Raw genomic sequence first — 17,592 nt, 5'->3', positions numbered from 1 at the left:
AAGTTCTATTTCTGGCTTCAAGTCAACACTAAAGTGATTCCCCTGCCACTCTCTTCCTCACAGGAGTTCTCACTGCTATAATTACTATATCTGTAATAAAACTTCCAATCCATCCTGTATTATTGGTTGCTGTTTACTTCTGTACGGCCAGACTTGTTGTATTTGCACTGCACGGAGACAGATAAGGTTGCACTCAAACATGTATTTAAGGATGACACCCACATGTAATGTCCTCTTTGTGCTGTCAGAGTAATGTCAGGGTTTGCTAGGGCTGGTTGTTAGCACTCTCCTAGAACTAATGTAAAAAGCCCCACTTCATTTAAGGAAAGTGGTGTAGTAATAGACCTTCATCTGGCAGAGTGCTTTTTCAGGTAGAGGGATAGTCTGCTGAAACACAAGAGCCTTTCATCATTAATTACACTAAAAGGGAGGCTGTACCTTTCTAAAAAAGTATGTCCATGTTAGTATGCACATGGGAGCCCAGAATTTACATTGTTTCAATCTGCTAAGAATACTGGCTTTTGCTGAAAAGGCCTTTACGATTGTGTTGGAGGCTGGAGTAGGGGAGACCCGGGGGGGGGGGGATGGTGGATGGGGTGGTCATAACTTTCATTAAAGATAACGAAAAGACTACAAATCTGCCATTTTTGGTACAAGAAACTGTGGCAGTGGGGGCATGGTCAAGCGTCCGTCCGGAAAGAGAGAAAGTGGTAAGGGCTCTTGCACCTGAGCTAGATTATGTTTAACACCTGTTTCTAATTCCAGTGAGCATGGGGAGAGCGGCATATAAGCAGCCTCGTGACCAGCAGAGAGAGAGAGAGAGAGTCTGGCACAAGGAAGGCCACGGTGCTCCTGAAGCTGTTGCGTTCATTCTGTTCTATTTGTGAAGCTGATGTGTTTAAGTAACTACATGCCTGAAAAAGCTAATGTGTTTAAGTGACTACGTGCCTGTGAAGCTGATGAGTTTGTGGAGTTGAAAAGCACTGAATTGGCCAATTAAAGTCTTACCTGAGCCTGGAAAACCCGCTTCCCTGTGTTCTCCTTCCCTTCTGCTGTGAAGTTTGTTACAGAAACATATTTTAAGAAGGTTTAAAATCTTCGAGACCACTAGTGAAAATGCTTCTATTTGTTATTTTTTGGTAATAATTATTTGAGCTCTCTAGATTATTATGTGTTTAAAGCATGTCTAAATGGTAGGGTACAATGGGGCTAAAGGTTAATAATTTTTTAAATGTTACAAATTTATATAGCTAATGAGAATCACTTAAATTATCACATTTATTTTGAGACAAAATATTTAATTGTCATTTTCAGTTTTGTTCAAGGTGATTAAATCTAAATTTATTTAATAACTGTCCAATAAGTGAAATTATAGTATTTGGGGTACAAAGCCCCTGTTGCAGGAGATAAAGGACCCTATAAAACATTGTTTTTCTTAAGTGGGGCGAATAGATTTTCTATTGAAAATGTTCAAAGTGGGCTCACATCGACCGATCCAATCACAATGGATATTAATCTGTTTATAGAATACTTGACATGTTATGAAATGCCAAATGTGATTGAAATGAACAGAAAATGATTAACCCTTTTATAAAGTGGTTATTTTGTATAAGTATTATCTTCATTTGTTACTCAAAGCATCTTGCTGTCTTAAAAGTATTTACCTTGACACATTTTGCCCTTTAACTATTGTCCCTATATTTACACAAAATCACTATAACCTCCCTGGGGGCCTTTTACCCCAAGTGTCGGGACTTTTACCCCAAGTGTGGGGTAAATTGCTCACTCACCAACTTAAAAAAAAAAATAAAAAATTGTTCAAATCAACTTTTCTTTATTATTTCTTTTCACACAAATGATATTGCTCAATCAGTATTCAATAAAAATAATGTATTTTTTCAATCTTAAAATTCAACCATGCAATTTTTATAACTAGTGTAACTTTTTGCCCCCGGCCTCTCATCCATGCTGAAATCTACAGATCAAAAGAATTTTTATACCTGAAAATCAGTTTTCTGTTGAAAATATATGACCACGTGATATGATCACACTTATTTTTCTTAGTCAGAGAACTTGAGCCTGTGTCATCACTCTAGCTGTCATCACTTGTTTTGCATTACAGTTGCCATTCTCTCCTAATTCTTTGTGTAGTGTCATACAAACCTTTTAAGTTTTCAGAGAGGGCTCTCAAGAAAATAAATGTATGAAAATTATCTTGATTTTATTAAGGATGTTTGTACTCTGAGTGTCATATGTAGATAAAAGGATAGATGAAAGTTCTTGTGTGTGTAAGAGATGATGTTATGTTTGTTTTCTTCCAAGGGGCTCGGGGAGGCTTCAGCGAGGGGGACGAGCATGGAAGGAGACTGCCTCTCCTGCATCAAGTACCTCATGTTTGTCTTCAACTTATTGATCTTTGTGAGTATTTATCAATCAGCCTTCTACATACATTTCACCTTTGATTTACCAGAGACAGTATGGACCTTATTCAGGGTAATTTATTTATTTACTTATTTATTTATTTTTATAACAAGAATATAGCCAGAAACATATTATACGCAAGTATGTGAACTCAGATGTGAGCGCTATGGCCAACACATTGCCAATGCGTGGTCCGGTTGAACATACTGGCCTGCGTTCTTGTTACTGTGGTGGTAACAAACCTTAGTACTCAAGGGGGTGATAGAGTTAAGTTCAAAAGTTTCAGGTATGTTGCAATAAATGTATTTAACTTACTTGCTCTGCAGTATTCTCTTCAAACTGTTGCTCTATAATAACAGTAGTTCACTTAAAAGTGAAAAAACTCACCGTAGTTGCGGACAGTTCACACTAATGTCCGCTATGTAGCACCCCTTGCAGCAACAGTGAGAATGCACTCACGTACTTGCGTAGAGATTTATTCAAGCTTATAAGGGATAGAGGTACAGTCTGTTCCAGGGATTGTACTATAGGGGTTGGTCAATATCTTTTTGTCGACTGTTCAGCTGACAAAACATAAAAAATATATCATGCCAGCAGGCCTAGGTAGCTCAGCGAGTAAAGACGCTGACTACCACCCCTGGAGTCACCAGTTCGAATCCAGGGCGTGCTGAGTGACTCCAGCCATGTCTCCTAAGCAACCAAATTGTCCTGGTTGCAAGGGAGGGTAGAGTCACATGGGGTAACCTCCTCATGGTCACTATAATGTGGTTCACTCTTGGTGGGGTGCATGGTGAGTTGCGCGCAGATGCCGCGCATAATAGCGTGAAGCCTCCACATGCATTATGTCTCTGCGGTAGTGCGCTCAAGAAGCCATGTGGTAAGATGCACGGATTGACTGTCTCAGACATGGAGGCAACTCGGATTTCATCCTCCGCCACCCGGATTGAGGCAAGTCACTACGCCACCATGAGGACTTAGAGCATATTGGGAGTTGGGCATTCCAAATTGGGGAGAAAAAAAAAAAAATAAATAAAAAATATATATATATATATATATCAGGGTTTTTCCTGGCTCAAAATGAGGCAGAGGTGGTACCATTTTGATCATGTGCACACATACACTTGTACCATTCCTTCCACTGGCTGAAGCAAACACTTACAAGCAACATATTTTAGGTGTTCTAATAATTAGATGATTGAAGAAAATGACAATTATCATTTTAAAAGCTAACCTGTTCAACATTAAATTAATTAAATACAACATAACAGCTGATGTGTTCATTTATAGTTAAAAAACAGCAAACTTGATTAACCTCTTAAACCGATAATAAGATCATCTCTGATCTCAGGTATGTGGGTGGTATGTGTAGAGACCAATCGGCCACTGTTTTACAGCTTGGATTGGACTGATCGCTTAGATTGACAGGTCTTGATTTACCATGCGCACAACTGAAACAGTGCTGGATCTTATTACTTGTTACTTATTCTATGTAATTATGTTTCTGGTTTATTGTGGCATTTACAAATGTAAGTAGTTCTTAGGTTCAGTAAAACCCTCAGATCACTTGTTTGGAGAGTTTTTTGGACTTTTGATCAAAAAAAGGCTACCTTGATTACAAATGCGATAACTTGCTTTGAGATAACAATACAAAATTTTGCCCAGATACAGTTGACATGATTGTAGTCATCATGTCAAGCGTAAATAATTAACAAAATGAATAAATAAACTGCATCACTTTTTCAGCAGTGTTGTAACATAAGAGCCTCCAAACATGAGATGTACATGTTTACATTTTTTAGAAAATCAAGTAGTAATGTAAGGTTAGTCATTTTTAAGTCACTGAAATAAGGCCATGAAACACATAAGACATTATGTAGACTCCAGTTTTCGCTCACAAAATTAACTTTTGTGAGACACTTTTTGTGTTAGAAAGGCCGTATCGGATCACGCTCCTCTTCTGAGGTAAATTCACAGCGTGTCTTCTTCTAAAAACGATAATGAGCTCAAACGGGAAAGAATGTACCTATCGCTGGTTTAATACGGATTACACAATCAGAGAATATTTTATTTTTATTTAAATTGGTTCATTTAAAAGTAGACAATTCAAGCTTTCTATAGACATATTTCTCACGTCTGTGAGGCAAGTATACGCTGAGTTTCAGTTCATTTTCGTGACGCGCTCCAGACAGAAATTCACGGAGTCCGTGACGGCAGAAAGCCCATCCTGTAATGATTTCTTTATTTTACAAAACCACAACATTTTGCTGTTATTGTGAGTGTACACAAATAAAAGTAAACCCTTTATAGTTTCGAATGATGTCTTACTCTTACCTGTACGACCAAAAATGACGTAGTATTTCTTTCTGCTGTTATCAGGGAAAAAGTCAGGTGATAACGCCGGCGCCTCCGGTGACCACAGAGGATTGACTATGTTATGTTATCAATATAAAAAAAACAACTCAAACAGGAGCAATTCAAATATTGAATTTTGGGGGCATTTTCAACCCTGCACGACGCTATTTTGAGTCAACACCTGATTAGCTTGCTTGTTGTTAAACTTAATGAATGGCTATTGCTTAAGTTCTGCTGGCTCTATGGAGATTTTTTTTATAGTGGTTTAATTTCACAGCAGTGGTAAACAATGTCGAAGTTTAGGGCAAACATTTTCCTTACCTGGCTGTCACAAATGAAGGCTGGTCAGGTAGACTTCAATGTTGCTCCTCAGGGTGCTCGTTCTGCGTGCGTTAACTGTGTGGAGGCTGTGACAAAGAATCTCAAATGGGGGAGGAGCAGGGGCTCATGTGGTCTCGCAGAATTACAATTAAATGCAGATGTCGGGCACACACTTAATTGAGAATTGATGCCAAGGGCCAAATTTAAATAAAAACTAAAATATTAATTAAAAAATAAGAAAAGGGCACTTATCTAGTGAAAGAAGGTGGGTGCTTGAGCACCACTTGGGGTCTATCTGTGCACATGACTGCCTGCCTAAGTTTCGTCAACAGTCGGAGGCGGCACGAAATTTGACGGAGGCAGCCTCATAATTCTCTATGCAGGAAAAACTACAGAAAAATATCATGCCAAAAATAAAATCCATGTCCCGAGAATGTTTCCATAATGGCCACCAAGTGGACTGACTTGCTTTAAAGAAACTTCAGATGTACCGATACATGACTTTTGGCATGACATTTTATGGGGGGTGCACTTGGACTTCCTCCCACAAAATTCAGCCTGTAGACTGATTCACGAATTTATCACTTTGCAGTTTAAACATTTGAAAGCAGCTGAGGGGAAGAGACAGAGAGAGAAAAGGGAAGAGACAGAAAATGTTTTGATTATTTATCTAGGTTGACAACAAATGTCAACGTGGTATTGGCATAGAGAGTAATATTTGGACCACAAACAGACTCATCTTGATTGACTGAATTCATTGTCCCCCTACAACAAGAATATTGGGATGTACATGCGTAAGTGCAACGCAAACAATAAAAGAACTTGTTTTGGTTTAAATAAATGCTAATGTAATTCTTTCAAATCATTTTCACCAAACGAAACACCTGCTCATATTTATTCAACACCTATGCTAATAAAGCAGCAATTTGGCAATACAGTCAGGCTGTTTATTAAATCTGTTTATGCCAAAAAATAGCTGTCTGTGACAGAGAACTCAGCCTGACAGAAGGCTGGATATTGCTAATGCCATCCATGAAAAGAATTCCAGGTTTGGCTCACAGGACTGAAGAACATGGTTTTTGTGTGAGGCTCTTATCTCAAAACCCACCACACAAAAACAAAATTCACCACACACACACACATTTCTTGAGCTGCTTAATCACCAGCCTGGTGTCTGCTCAAACCTTCATCTGTGGATGTTTGTGAGGTGTTGGGGGGGTGGGGGGGTGGAGTGGTGGAAGGATATCACTTTGACAGGTAGAGGATTGTGGGAAGCTGCAAAAGCGACAGCAGGGTTTCCCAGCCCCCACTCTACTGTCTGTGGACTCTGCTGCTAAAACTCCTTGTGCTGCCTCGTTCCATTTACCTTCCCCCTCCTCTTTCTCCATGCTTAAAGCTTGAGCTTTTATCTTACCATATAGCCGGTAATTTAAAAGTGATTTATTTCCAGAGTAGAGCCCATTCGAATTCTCTCTGCTATGTGACCTTTGCGTTCACTTTACCAAGTAAAGTGTGAACAACTCAGCATTTTGTGGTTCACAATAATTTTCATATTTATCACAATCATTAATCCAGCACTACAGAACTCCTATTAATATTCAGTAACTTTGTCGACTGTTACAGTACAAAATAACTGGTCACACTTTACAAGAAGGCAGCCTACTACATTGAGAGTTAATCACTCACATATGCAACAAAATGTTGTGCTATGTGACTAAATTATGTCTGTTATTAGCCACTGGCTAGTAAATATCCAGATTTTACTCACTAGAGACTGAGTTGTGTGGTGGCAAAAAAGAGTTTGAGCACCGTGATCCTTTTAATGAATAAAAAGCTGGCAAATAAGAAGCTGGATAAATCCTAATTTTTGCTTGCGCAACTGCGTACTAATTTAGTTCTTATTATGCATATCAATGTAAACTTAATGTAAATCGCACAAGTGCATATAAACAAACATGTAACAAAATGTAGTAGTGTAATGAATGTGTAAATACATACATATTTAAAGGCATAATCATACATTATGAAATATTTAAACTTAAGTAAACACTGTAAATATTAAAGAATTTAACAAATAGACTCGTGCCAAATTCATGCTAGGGTCTGATAATATATATATATATATATATATTATTATTATTATTATTAATATTATTTGCATAGTAGTTTTGATGTAGTAGCACTATATAATTATTAAATAATTGTTGTATGTGTAATTCTGTTTTCATTATTAGGTTCAAACCTTGTGAATATTTTGTTAAAAATGTGTATGAAATTTTAAACAGTAACAACAGCTTGTATCATTATAAAAAATAAAATTGTGTGACTTCAATTGATGGAATGTGAAATTTGTACTTTAAAAAAAAAAAAAAAACTAAAATGTGACAAATGATCAAAAGTGAAATATGAAATAAAATGTACAATCTCGCATAGTATACTGTGTAAAGTCTTATTTATGAAAACTATTTATATGTGAAGATGCCCCCTTCTTGGTTTGCGTAATGTCTTTTTCAGTTTTTAGTTGCATTACACTTATATGCTGTCAAAAACAAACATTTACTAGCCAATGGCGATTCTTTCTCCACCGTGTCTGTTGAGGGTTGTAAAGTTGTATTTATTAACATCAGTAACCATAATTATTTATCATGAAAAAATGAACAACACAAGTATATACAGCACTTTTTAATCTTGTTTAGTGTTCATTTCAACCTGTGCTAACACATTTCTTAAATTAAATTATGTATATGTTAACACTGGTTAATGCATTGTGAACCAACTTGAACAATGACATTTTTTGATACATTGACTTTAACCAAGATGCTGTTAAAAACTATTGTTTATTGTTAGTTAATGATACCTAATGCATTTACTTATATTAATGGATAAAACCTTATTGCTTTGTGTTACCAAGAAAATTAACATTCTCAAAACGAGATACATTTACAGGAAACCATGTTTGTTTGTTTTTTTAAACTAACCATGGTAAGATCATGTTTTTTGGACATGTGCCATGAAAATACTGTCGTTATCTTTGAAATACTTCAGAGTACCATGTTAATACCATGGTACATGAATATGATAAGCATTCAGTACCATTGTATTACTATCTGACACTATTACCGTGGTACCGCAACAGTACTTTTTGTAAGAGTTAACCTTACTAATTTTATTGAAGACAAAACAAGTCTTAGCATCTTATGCAATTTGCTTCTCAGGGGAATGTATCTTGGTTTAAGGATGTTCAGATATTATTACTTGACCAAATGATAAAGATAATGATTAAGAATATGATTTTTTACAGTGTGGAACTAAAAGAAAAATTAAACATCGCAAAGACTTTTATGTTTGAATTTACAATGTTTAATAGCTTTGTTGTCTTTCTCTCTCCATCTCTAACATGCTCCTCAGTTGGGTGGCTCCTTCCTGCTTGGTGTTGGGGTGTGGGTGGTGGTGGACCCCACCGGTTTTAGGGAGATAGTGGCAGCCAACCCCCTTCTCTTCACAGGAGTCTATATCATACTGACCATGGGGGCAATGCTTTTCCTGCTGGGGTTCCTTGGCTGCTGCGGAGCCATACGAGAAAACAAGTGTCTGCTGCTCTTTGTGAGTTACACAGTATATTGTAGAGGTCCTTATGTTTCTATAACACTAAAAGTTGGTATCATATAAAGAATGTATTTACATTTTGAAAGTCCTCCCCTCTCAATCCCCCTCTCTGCAGTTCTTCATGCTGATCCTTATTATTTTCCTGGCAGAACTGGCGGCAGCCATTCTAGCCTTTATCTTCCGGGAACATGTAAGTGAATGAATCAAATGTTAAAGGAATGTTTTAGATTCAGTACAAGTTAAAGTGTTAGTTCACCCAAAAATGAAAATCCTCTCATGATTTACTTACCTTTAAGCCATCTCAGATGTATATGACTTTCTTTCTTCAGCAGAACCGAAGTGAAAATATTTAGAAGCACATTTCAGCTCAGTTTGTTCATACAATGCAAGTGAATGGGTGCCATTAGTTTGCTGTTGGCATATTTAGGCTGCATAAAAGTAATCCACATGATTCCAGTCTATCAATTAATGACTTCAGAAGCAAATCGATAGGTTTGTGTAAAAAATATAATCGATAATTAAAACTTTATTAACTTAAAAAAAATTGCTTCCTGCCAGCAGTCGATGCATCGTTGCTGTTGCTTGACGTAAGCGCAATGGCGCGTTCACGCGAGAAGTCGGAGGTGTGCGCTTTGTATACAACAGAGGAACGAATGTCACGCGAGAGTTACGTAGGTCATTTCAAACAGCAATACAGCGCTGGCCGGAAGCAATTATTTTAAGTTAAACAATTTTTTATTATTGATTTGTTTCTTACACCAGCCTATCGGTTTGCTTCATAAGACATTCATTGATTGACTGGAGTCGTGTGGATTACTTTTATGCTAAGAAAAAGTGCAGTAAGCCATTTACAATTGAAGTGAATGGGGCCAATCCATAAACATTCAAATAAACACTGTTTCAAAGCATAGCCACAGGAAATTAACATTATACGTGCTAACATGATTTTAGTTTAATTAAATCAGAGATTTGCTGCTGTTACGGCATTTACAGAAAAGGGTTTACCGGCGTTGTGTCATCATGACAATTAATCTGTAATATTGAATATAACTTTGCACAGATACGGATAGTAAACTAATGTGAAGATTGTGTATTTTAATGTTTATGGACTGGCCCCATTCACTTCCATTGTAAGTACCTTACTGTAACCACAGTTTTTTGCTATTTTCAAAATAAACGAGACGGGTTGAAACGATTTTTGTGGTAATCGACATTATGACACAAATGCTGTTGATTGAGCTTAACTTGTATTGAACCCGGAACATTCCTTTAAAAACAGATGTTTATTATGTGTATGTTTTTCTTGTTGTGTGCTGAATCACTAATGTGTTCCTTTGTGTGTGTACAGCTGACCAGAGAATACTTTACTAAGGAACTGAAGAGTCACTACCAAGGTTACAACAACACTGATGTCTTCACATCAACGTGGAACGCCATCATGAACACAGTACGTACTGATGAGCATTTCCCTCAGACATTAACTAGACCAGTGGTTCTGAACTGGTGGTTGGTGATTCAGAAATGGGTCGCAGGTCTGTTCTTATAAGGTCACAGACAGGATAAAACATGAAATGCAATTAATTAAATGCAACTAACCATATAGTCACACGTAGTTGAGATAACAAAATAAATAGGCTTATCAACTTTTAAAGGGGAGGAGAAAACGCTTCCTATATTCTTTGTTGTTGTCGTCAACTGCTGTATGTCCAGTCAAACTCTACAGTATTTTGGCAGAAATGCATGCGTTACTTGGTAGAAGCTTGCCAAATTAGGCAGATGCTAACACAGACAGGTTGCATGACATGCCCTCATCCTCAAAAACCATAAACAAAACTATGTAAGGTCAAAGAAAATACGATCCAGACTACATTAAAAGAAGGTTCACTTTCAATGAGAATAAACATGGTCCGGCCACAATGTGTTGTGTGTGATGAATTATTGGCAGCAGAGAGCATAAAACCATCAGATTCACTTAACATTTAGAAACTATTAAGACAAAATTGTCCATATTCTTATTCAACTTATTTTAATAATTTTGCATATTGCTGGACCCGTGTAGTTCATGGTTATATTAATAGAATTCAGTGTTCGATTTTAGACATATTTGTGTCTTTTGTACAATAAAAAACTATTGTACTGTGTTGGGTCATATGATGTAAATGTAAAATCTGGGTCCTGAAGCAAACTAGTTCTCAACTGAAATTAGTTGAGAAGCACTGATCTGGACTTCAAAGCTGAATAAGTTAATGTTAGGTTGGTCAGAGGGGAGCAGGTTAATGAAAAGTCTTTAATTGCTACGTTTTATGACCAAGAAGTCACACTGATTGTGTTGCCATGTAGGAAATGTCCACATTCTAATATCAGTGAAGGTTCCATTGCTTCTGTGAGCTCACCATCCTTCTCTTTGCTTGCCTCTTGGTACAGTTTGACTGCTGTGGAGTGAACAGTCCAGAAGACTTTGAGGAAAGCCTCTTCAGGCTCATAAAACCCACTGAAGTGGTGCCCGAGTCCTGTTGCCGTAGGAACAGTCACCTTGGAGAAATAGGCTTCAGTAACAAGGACGAATGCCTGTTGGGCAGCATGCTGTACCGGAACAACAAGGTGGGCTCTCATACTTAACATCAGATCTCCTCTGTCCGGTCAGAAGCTCACAGCTCAGATTCAACTAGAGCAGAAAAACAGGAAGAGGGCAATAGTGTTACCACTCTTCAGCTTCAGCTCTCCCAATGCTGACTAGTGCTTTTCCATGTTCTCAGTGTCTGGGGAATGTGTGCTCATGCGAGAGTTTCCTAAATGACATACAGGGGCAGTAAAATTTAAAAGAGGGTTCGTCCACATGGTTATTTAGACAGATGTCCTGTAGTCTTACAGACCTGTCTTAAAAAGTTGCAAGGCTACGTGGACTTGATGCAGATTTTCTTATTCCATTTCTTATTAAAGAGCGACCAAATTTAGTTGTTATAAGTAAAACAATACAGATTCTATTTAATTTTTCTGATAAGCTGAACTGAATTTTTATTGTTATATTTATATTATTAGACTACAACAATAAAACCATGATATACATTGCGAATATTTAATTATTATTATTATTATTAAAAATAATAAAATGTGATTGTGATAAAAATGGCAATATTATTATTATAAATTTAGCTTACAACACATTAAAATATTAATTATTTTTAAGATTATTTACCTGTGAACACCAGTGAGTGCATTTCCATGCACACCAATATGCTAAAATCAGTTTATTCAGAAGATTTGACAATGTAACAAAATGTTGTTTACGTGAAACTTGAAATAATTAGATTATTCTCTGCTTTTGACTTCAAAACGTTAACAGGCATGCTCACAGCACTGGCGCACTTTGGGTAAGCTGGTAAGAATGCTGGTAAAGGTGTTTACATACAATGCAAAATCAGGGGAACGGGCAAAAATCGACCTGTGTCAGTTAGTTTATGCTTAAACGTTTATGCCCTAACTCCGATAAAAGAACGCCATTTAAGCTGTTTACATGACCACACACGTTGTCGGCTTTTTAAACATAATCGGTGTAAGACTGTGCATGTAAATGTGCTTTTTCCCCCAGTCAAATGTACAGTAATTTAATGCCACTGTTGTGTGCTATTATTTAAAGACCTTACATGACATTTATAATCAGACCCGATATTAAAAATATCACACAGATATCTCTTAATGTCTAGGGTACTCTTTATGCTTTTAACCTCTTAATGGTATGAACTAAGATTTTTTTCTTATGTTTATGTTTGGATTTCCAGGGCTGCTATTCAGCGGTCGTGGACTACTTTGAGATGTACATTTATGTGGCTGGTGCCCTGGCTATTGTTGTGCTCACAATTGAGGTAAAGTATATGTCTGTACAGTTGACATTATTTCTCTGTAATCTGTTTGCTCAAAACAGTTTAAAATGGGACAGATCTTTAGAGAATGTCCACAAATACATAAAGAGTTTGAGGATGCCTGTCACACCAGAGGACCTAAGGGAGACATATTTACCCATGGCCTTTAAATTGAGTCGCTGCTGCCCTCATGTGGTAATGTACTGGAAGTAAACAGCTTATTTGTGTGACCACAGCTGGAAAGCAAGATGGTTAAGAGTTTAGAGCAATTTTTTCTCAAGTGTTTAACTGCTCCAATGTCAGCTTAGAAGTACTAAATTAAATCAATATCAAGCTGTGAGAGTTTAAATCAAACGTGTTTACTTAATATAGATATTTGACCAATAGAGGATCTAAACATCACCGATTGACTTAATGGCTGACAATGTTGCAATGTCCAAAGTAATTCTGCATGCTAAAAATCTAGTGATTTACATGAATGAACATAACAGGTTTGTGTTTCTTTCCTCAACAGCTCTTTGCAATGGTATTTGCTATGTGTCTCTTCAGGGGAATCCAATAGATCATGTACATTGAAAGACTTTAAAAAAAAAAAAAAAAAAAAAAAAAAAGGAAAATGCCACAAAAGAAAATGGAACCACTTGTCAAAGAATGTTTTACTCCATTTTATATCTCTAAAATTATTAAGAATAATAAATAAATCATTGACCTATACTTCACAGCTGGACCTTTGAGGTACTAGGTAACAAAAATAAAACATTAACCAAAAAAACCAAGAAACAAAAAATCATTCTTTGAATACTGCAAATACGGGCTTTTTGTCAGGAAGTCCATATGTCATTTTGACCAAGTATTAAAATACAGATAAAGCCTGAAAAAAGGATGAAGAAGATGGTGCTGCACTGATTTTGGATGAAGAATATTTATACTGATAAATGCTGGCTTGTTTGTATAGGCATTTGTGCTTTTAGTAAATAAATAGACCAAACCACTCTCCTCTCACAAACACATTACCACACTCATTGAATGCAAGCTTCCACAAGCACATTATATTAGTGTTGTATAGTCATGTGAATTTCAATTTTTATCTATTCTTGTGTGGGTGTGGTGTTGGGTGTGTGTGTGTGTGTGTGTGTGTGTGTGTGTGTGCATGAGTGTGTGCGTGCCTGTGGAGGGTGGATGTCCCTCTTCCCTGCTTGAAGACCAGCATCTGTTTTTTTTTTTTTTTTTTTTTGTTTGTTTGTTTTTGGAGGGGTTTTTGTATTGTGATGTTTATTGCAATAGTAATTATATGTGATTTAGCTGAAATTGATGTGTATGCATTTGTATTGAAGATTCACATTAAATAAATCTCTGATGAACCTTTTGCTCAGGTTCTTACAGTGTCTATATATAAAATAAAACATACATTGACATTCTAGAGCATGTGTTTTGTTCAAGGACATATGTTGTGAGCCTGACACAACTGACTAACACAATGGCAGCACTTCTTCAGTTTATTTCTCTCACCTTCTGGTATTCACTTTATGTTATATATTTTTTTTTACACCTGTCTGTTTTATCTTTACAAAGTACTTTGAAAGTAGTTCTAGTCACTTTGGTTAATAAACTGATTATGATTTTTTAATTTTTTCATTTTTTCATTTAGCTAGACAGCAAAAATACTTTTTATTCTTAAAGATGAAATTATTTATTTTAAAAAAAGTGTTTTAATTATAATATATAGAGAAAAAAAATATCAAAATTGAAGACCTTTAATGAGGACTTTTTGAATCCACATTAAATAGATAATACTAGTATTACCACTATAACAATTCTGCATCAGTTACACAAAGGAGTGTTGGGTAGTGTGGCCCATGTACCTTCAGAACCTTTTTTTTACGATTTTGCAAAGTGGACTGCCAGAATATAAAAGAGATTATATAACATAATGAGATTATATATACGATAAATATAATGAGATTATTTAACAGTATATTAAAGGAATATTTTGGGTTCAATACAAGTTAAACTCAATCGACAGCATTTGTGGCATAATACTGATTACCGCAAAAAATATTTTCTTAGATTACAAAAAAAATAAATAAATAAATAAATAAATTTCAGTGTGGCACTTATAATGGAAGTGAATGGGACAAATCAGTAATCATTTAAAATGTCAAAATTATAGCCACAAGACGTAAGCAATATGTCTGTTAACATGATTTTTAGTGTGATAAAATAATTTACTAACCTTTTCTGTGTAAAGTTATAGCCAGTTTTACAACTTCGTTGCCATGACGATGTAATGTCAACAAACTCTAAAATGACAGGAAAATTTACGATTTAAAGAACTTTACAACTCAAATAATATATGAGGTTTAACAGAAGAATTAATGCAAGTGATTTATAAAATGATAAGCTTTATATTTCTGCCTTTAAACCCTACAAAAATTGGCCCCATTCACTTCCATTGTAAGTGCCTCTGTAACCTCGATTTTTGCTTTAAAAAAGAAAAAGAAATTAGGGGCAAGTCGAAATAATTTTTTGTTGTAATCAACATTATGCCACAAATGCCGTCGATTGAGCTTAACTTGTATTGAACCCGGAATATTCCTTTAACACACAGTATTAGTATATACTGTACAGCTTACTGCACACATGCTTATAAAATTACTATTAATTTACACTTCTGTGGGTTTTTCCAAACCAGAAATTCCATGTAACAGCTTCTGACCTCAAAAAGTCAAGAGGTGAGTTTTGCCATGGTGCTTTCTCATAAAATGGCACTTTTTCTCAGACCTACAAGCTCAGGTTCAATTTAGTCTCTTATGGTGTGACACATCACCCTGTCCCAAACCTAACCCTAAACTCGACTGTAAGATCTTGTAAAGCAGTATCAATAAGTTTAATACTTTGTTAAAGAAAAGAGAATTCAGAAAAGAAGATTCATGATGGTAGTGTGGAGATGAATTATGAAAATACTGAATAATGAGTTATTCTAAATAAACTAAATGAATGTTGCTTTCACAAATGTGAGAACACATTGTATTTGTGTTATATTATTCTTTGTGTTATATCTTCAGATCTTCAAATATTTTTACAAAATGTATGTTCTTTTCATAAACTTATAGAATAAATGATATGTCAAACAATATGATAGTTTCAGGGTTTATTCTAAAAATAAAATATTCTAAAAAACAAAAAGTGTATACATAACATAAGCTTTTCAGAGTTGCCTGATAATAACTGATTGTCATGTCTTGTTTTCTAAGATATTGTGCATATACAGTATTTCATGCTTAAATGTCAACCACCCATATAAAGACTAGGCAGTCACTGTTGACCTTTGAAAAAAAGAAGCTGGAAACACAACAATAAAACAATTAGCCAATCCTGAAAGCCAAGTTTTGAGCCCCCAGATTGTACACCTGCATAGTAAAGATCATCCTAAATGGCTGCAACACTGCCTGGAATGGGAACAGCACTGCCCTCAAATGTAAGAGCTTTGGACACTGAAAATCCTTCACCATTGCACTTTACTAGTCTGATGTCAGACTTTTACCAGCATGCCCACAGTATATCAATGTTTCTTGCCTGCTATTGCACTCCAGAACCACATACTGTGTCCAATCATTGTTTTATTCCACTGAAACTTCTCCTAGACCAGGGCTAATATGTATGTATGTTTATTTTTGAAAGTGAATTGCAGTATAGGCACATACCTTAAAGTCTTGGCTACAAAAAGGCTTTTTAACATTTTCCACTGCAAAAAAAAAACAAAAAAATAAAAAACAGCATGAGAAAGAAATTATTTCTATTGCCATAAAAGTCACCACTATTCTTGTGTAATGGGCAAAGGGGAAGAGCTAACTTTGTACTGCATGGTTTGTTTTTAGTGAGCATGCTTGAAGAATGAAATACAACAAATATAGTTGTGGTCACTTTGTTTTAAGGCCAATTAACACTGCCCCGACAAACGCAAACAAACACCAACATCAATAGTTGTTGGGTCTTGTCGGATCAGTGTGTTTCACCCTGTTGCTGTTTTTTGGCATTCGTTGGTGTCTGTTTCCTCGATTCAACATGGTCAATTGGCATTTGTCAAAATTCTATGAAGTCAGAGTGGAACAATTCATGAACATTCTATCCATCTTATTCAGCCCCGACCCTTTTCAGCGCTCCGCTCTTCCGAATTTTGTCATCTAACTTCCTGTTTGCCTTGAAGCTACTGATAAGAGTCAATCAAAATGGATAACGTGTGGGAGCACAGAACATTTTTTTTTCACCAAGAGTTGATGGTGTGAGTTTACACCACTTCTTTACTACGTGAAAATGCTCCTGAGGTGTTTTTTCTATCACTGTAAATGTTTGCTTTTCTGACACCAGCAGAGCTAAATTGGACCTGGCAGATCACATTTAGACAGCTATGACACAATACACTTTTTCATGATACAAGCATTTAATTTTTACATGTAATTGTGCTTAATTTTTAGGTTTCAACTCGTTATTAATTTGGTTTAAAATGTGTAGTTGACATGAAATTTCAAACAGGACAGCTCATATTATTTTACATGCAAGTTCATTACATAAGGAAATTACATTTATTTTTTAAAATTAATTTGTCACCCCACATTTTTAAGAGGCTTAAATGTGAAATAGTTCTAAACACAATATAAAATAAAACGTACACTTTTATATGTGTGTGTGTGTGTGTGTGTGTGTGTATGTATAAACCCTTTCGGGTTTAACACTCAAAAAATCTGCTCACCTGAACTATAGCACGATGAGTGAATTACACGAGAAGATGGTCAGAGGTGTCTTACAGAGATATTATTATTGACTTTGTGTTGTCTCACAAGTTCATAAATGGAGTTCATAAATCTTTATTTATGAATGAAGTATTCTTGTTTTAAAATCTCCCCGCTCTGCATCCAGTTGTTATTACATCCCCTGAACACTTTAAAATGCTCATGATAACTTTTGACAACTCTATAACCTGTAAATCCACTTCAATAGCTAATTACACATTGACATCAACACCCACAGAAAT

At 35.9% G+C, this 17,592-nt stretch overlaps 1 protein-coding gene across 1 annotated transcript in view; it reads left to right on the top strand.

Annotated features, from left to right (window-relative positions):
- LOC127456074 (tetraspanin-18-like) overlaps positions 1-13,176 on the top strand; it is a 75,609-nt gene extending 62,433 nt beyond the window's left edge. Inside the window, exons 3-9 of the mRNA XM_051724386.1 lie at positions 2,323-2,418; positions 8,503-8,697; positions 8,816-8,890; positions 10,049-10,147; positions 11,125-11,301; positions 12,480-12,563; positions 13,075-13,176. Of these exons, the coding sequence (XP_051580346.1) occupies positions 2,323-2,418; positions 8,503-8,697; positions 8,816-8,890; positions 10,049-10,147; positions 11,125-11,301; positions 12,480-12,563; positions 13,075-13,122 (774 nt within the window). The 3' untranslated portion in view covers positions 13,123-13,176. The remainder of the gene's footprint in view (positions 1-2,322; positions 2,419-8,502; positions 8,698-8,815; positions 8,891-10,048; positions 10,148-11,124; positions 11,302-12,479; positions 12,564-13,074) is intronic.
- Positions 13,177-17,592: the final 4,416 nt, after the last annotated feature.

This window comes from Myxocyprinus asiaticus, chromosome 18 (assembly GCF_019703515.2).
Source record: "Myxocyprinus asiaticus isolate MX2 ecotype Aquarium Trade chromosome 18, UBuf_Myxa_2, whole genome shotgun sequence".
NCBI classification, from domain to species: Eukaryota; Metazoa; Chordata; class Actinopteri; order Cypriniformes; family Catostomidae; genus Myxocyprinus; species Myxocyprinus asiaticus.
This window is presented reverse-complemented; position numbering and strand designations above follow the sequence as displayed.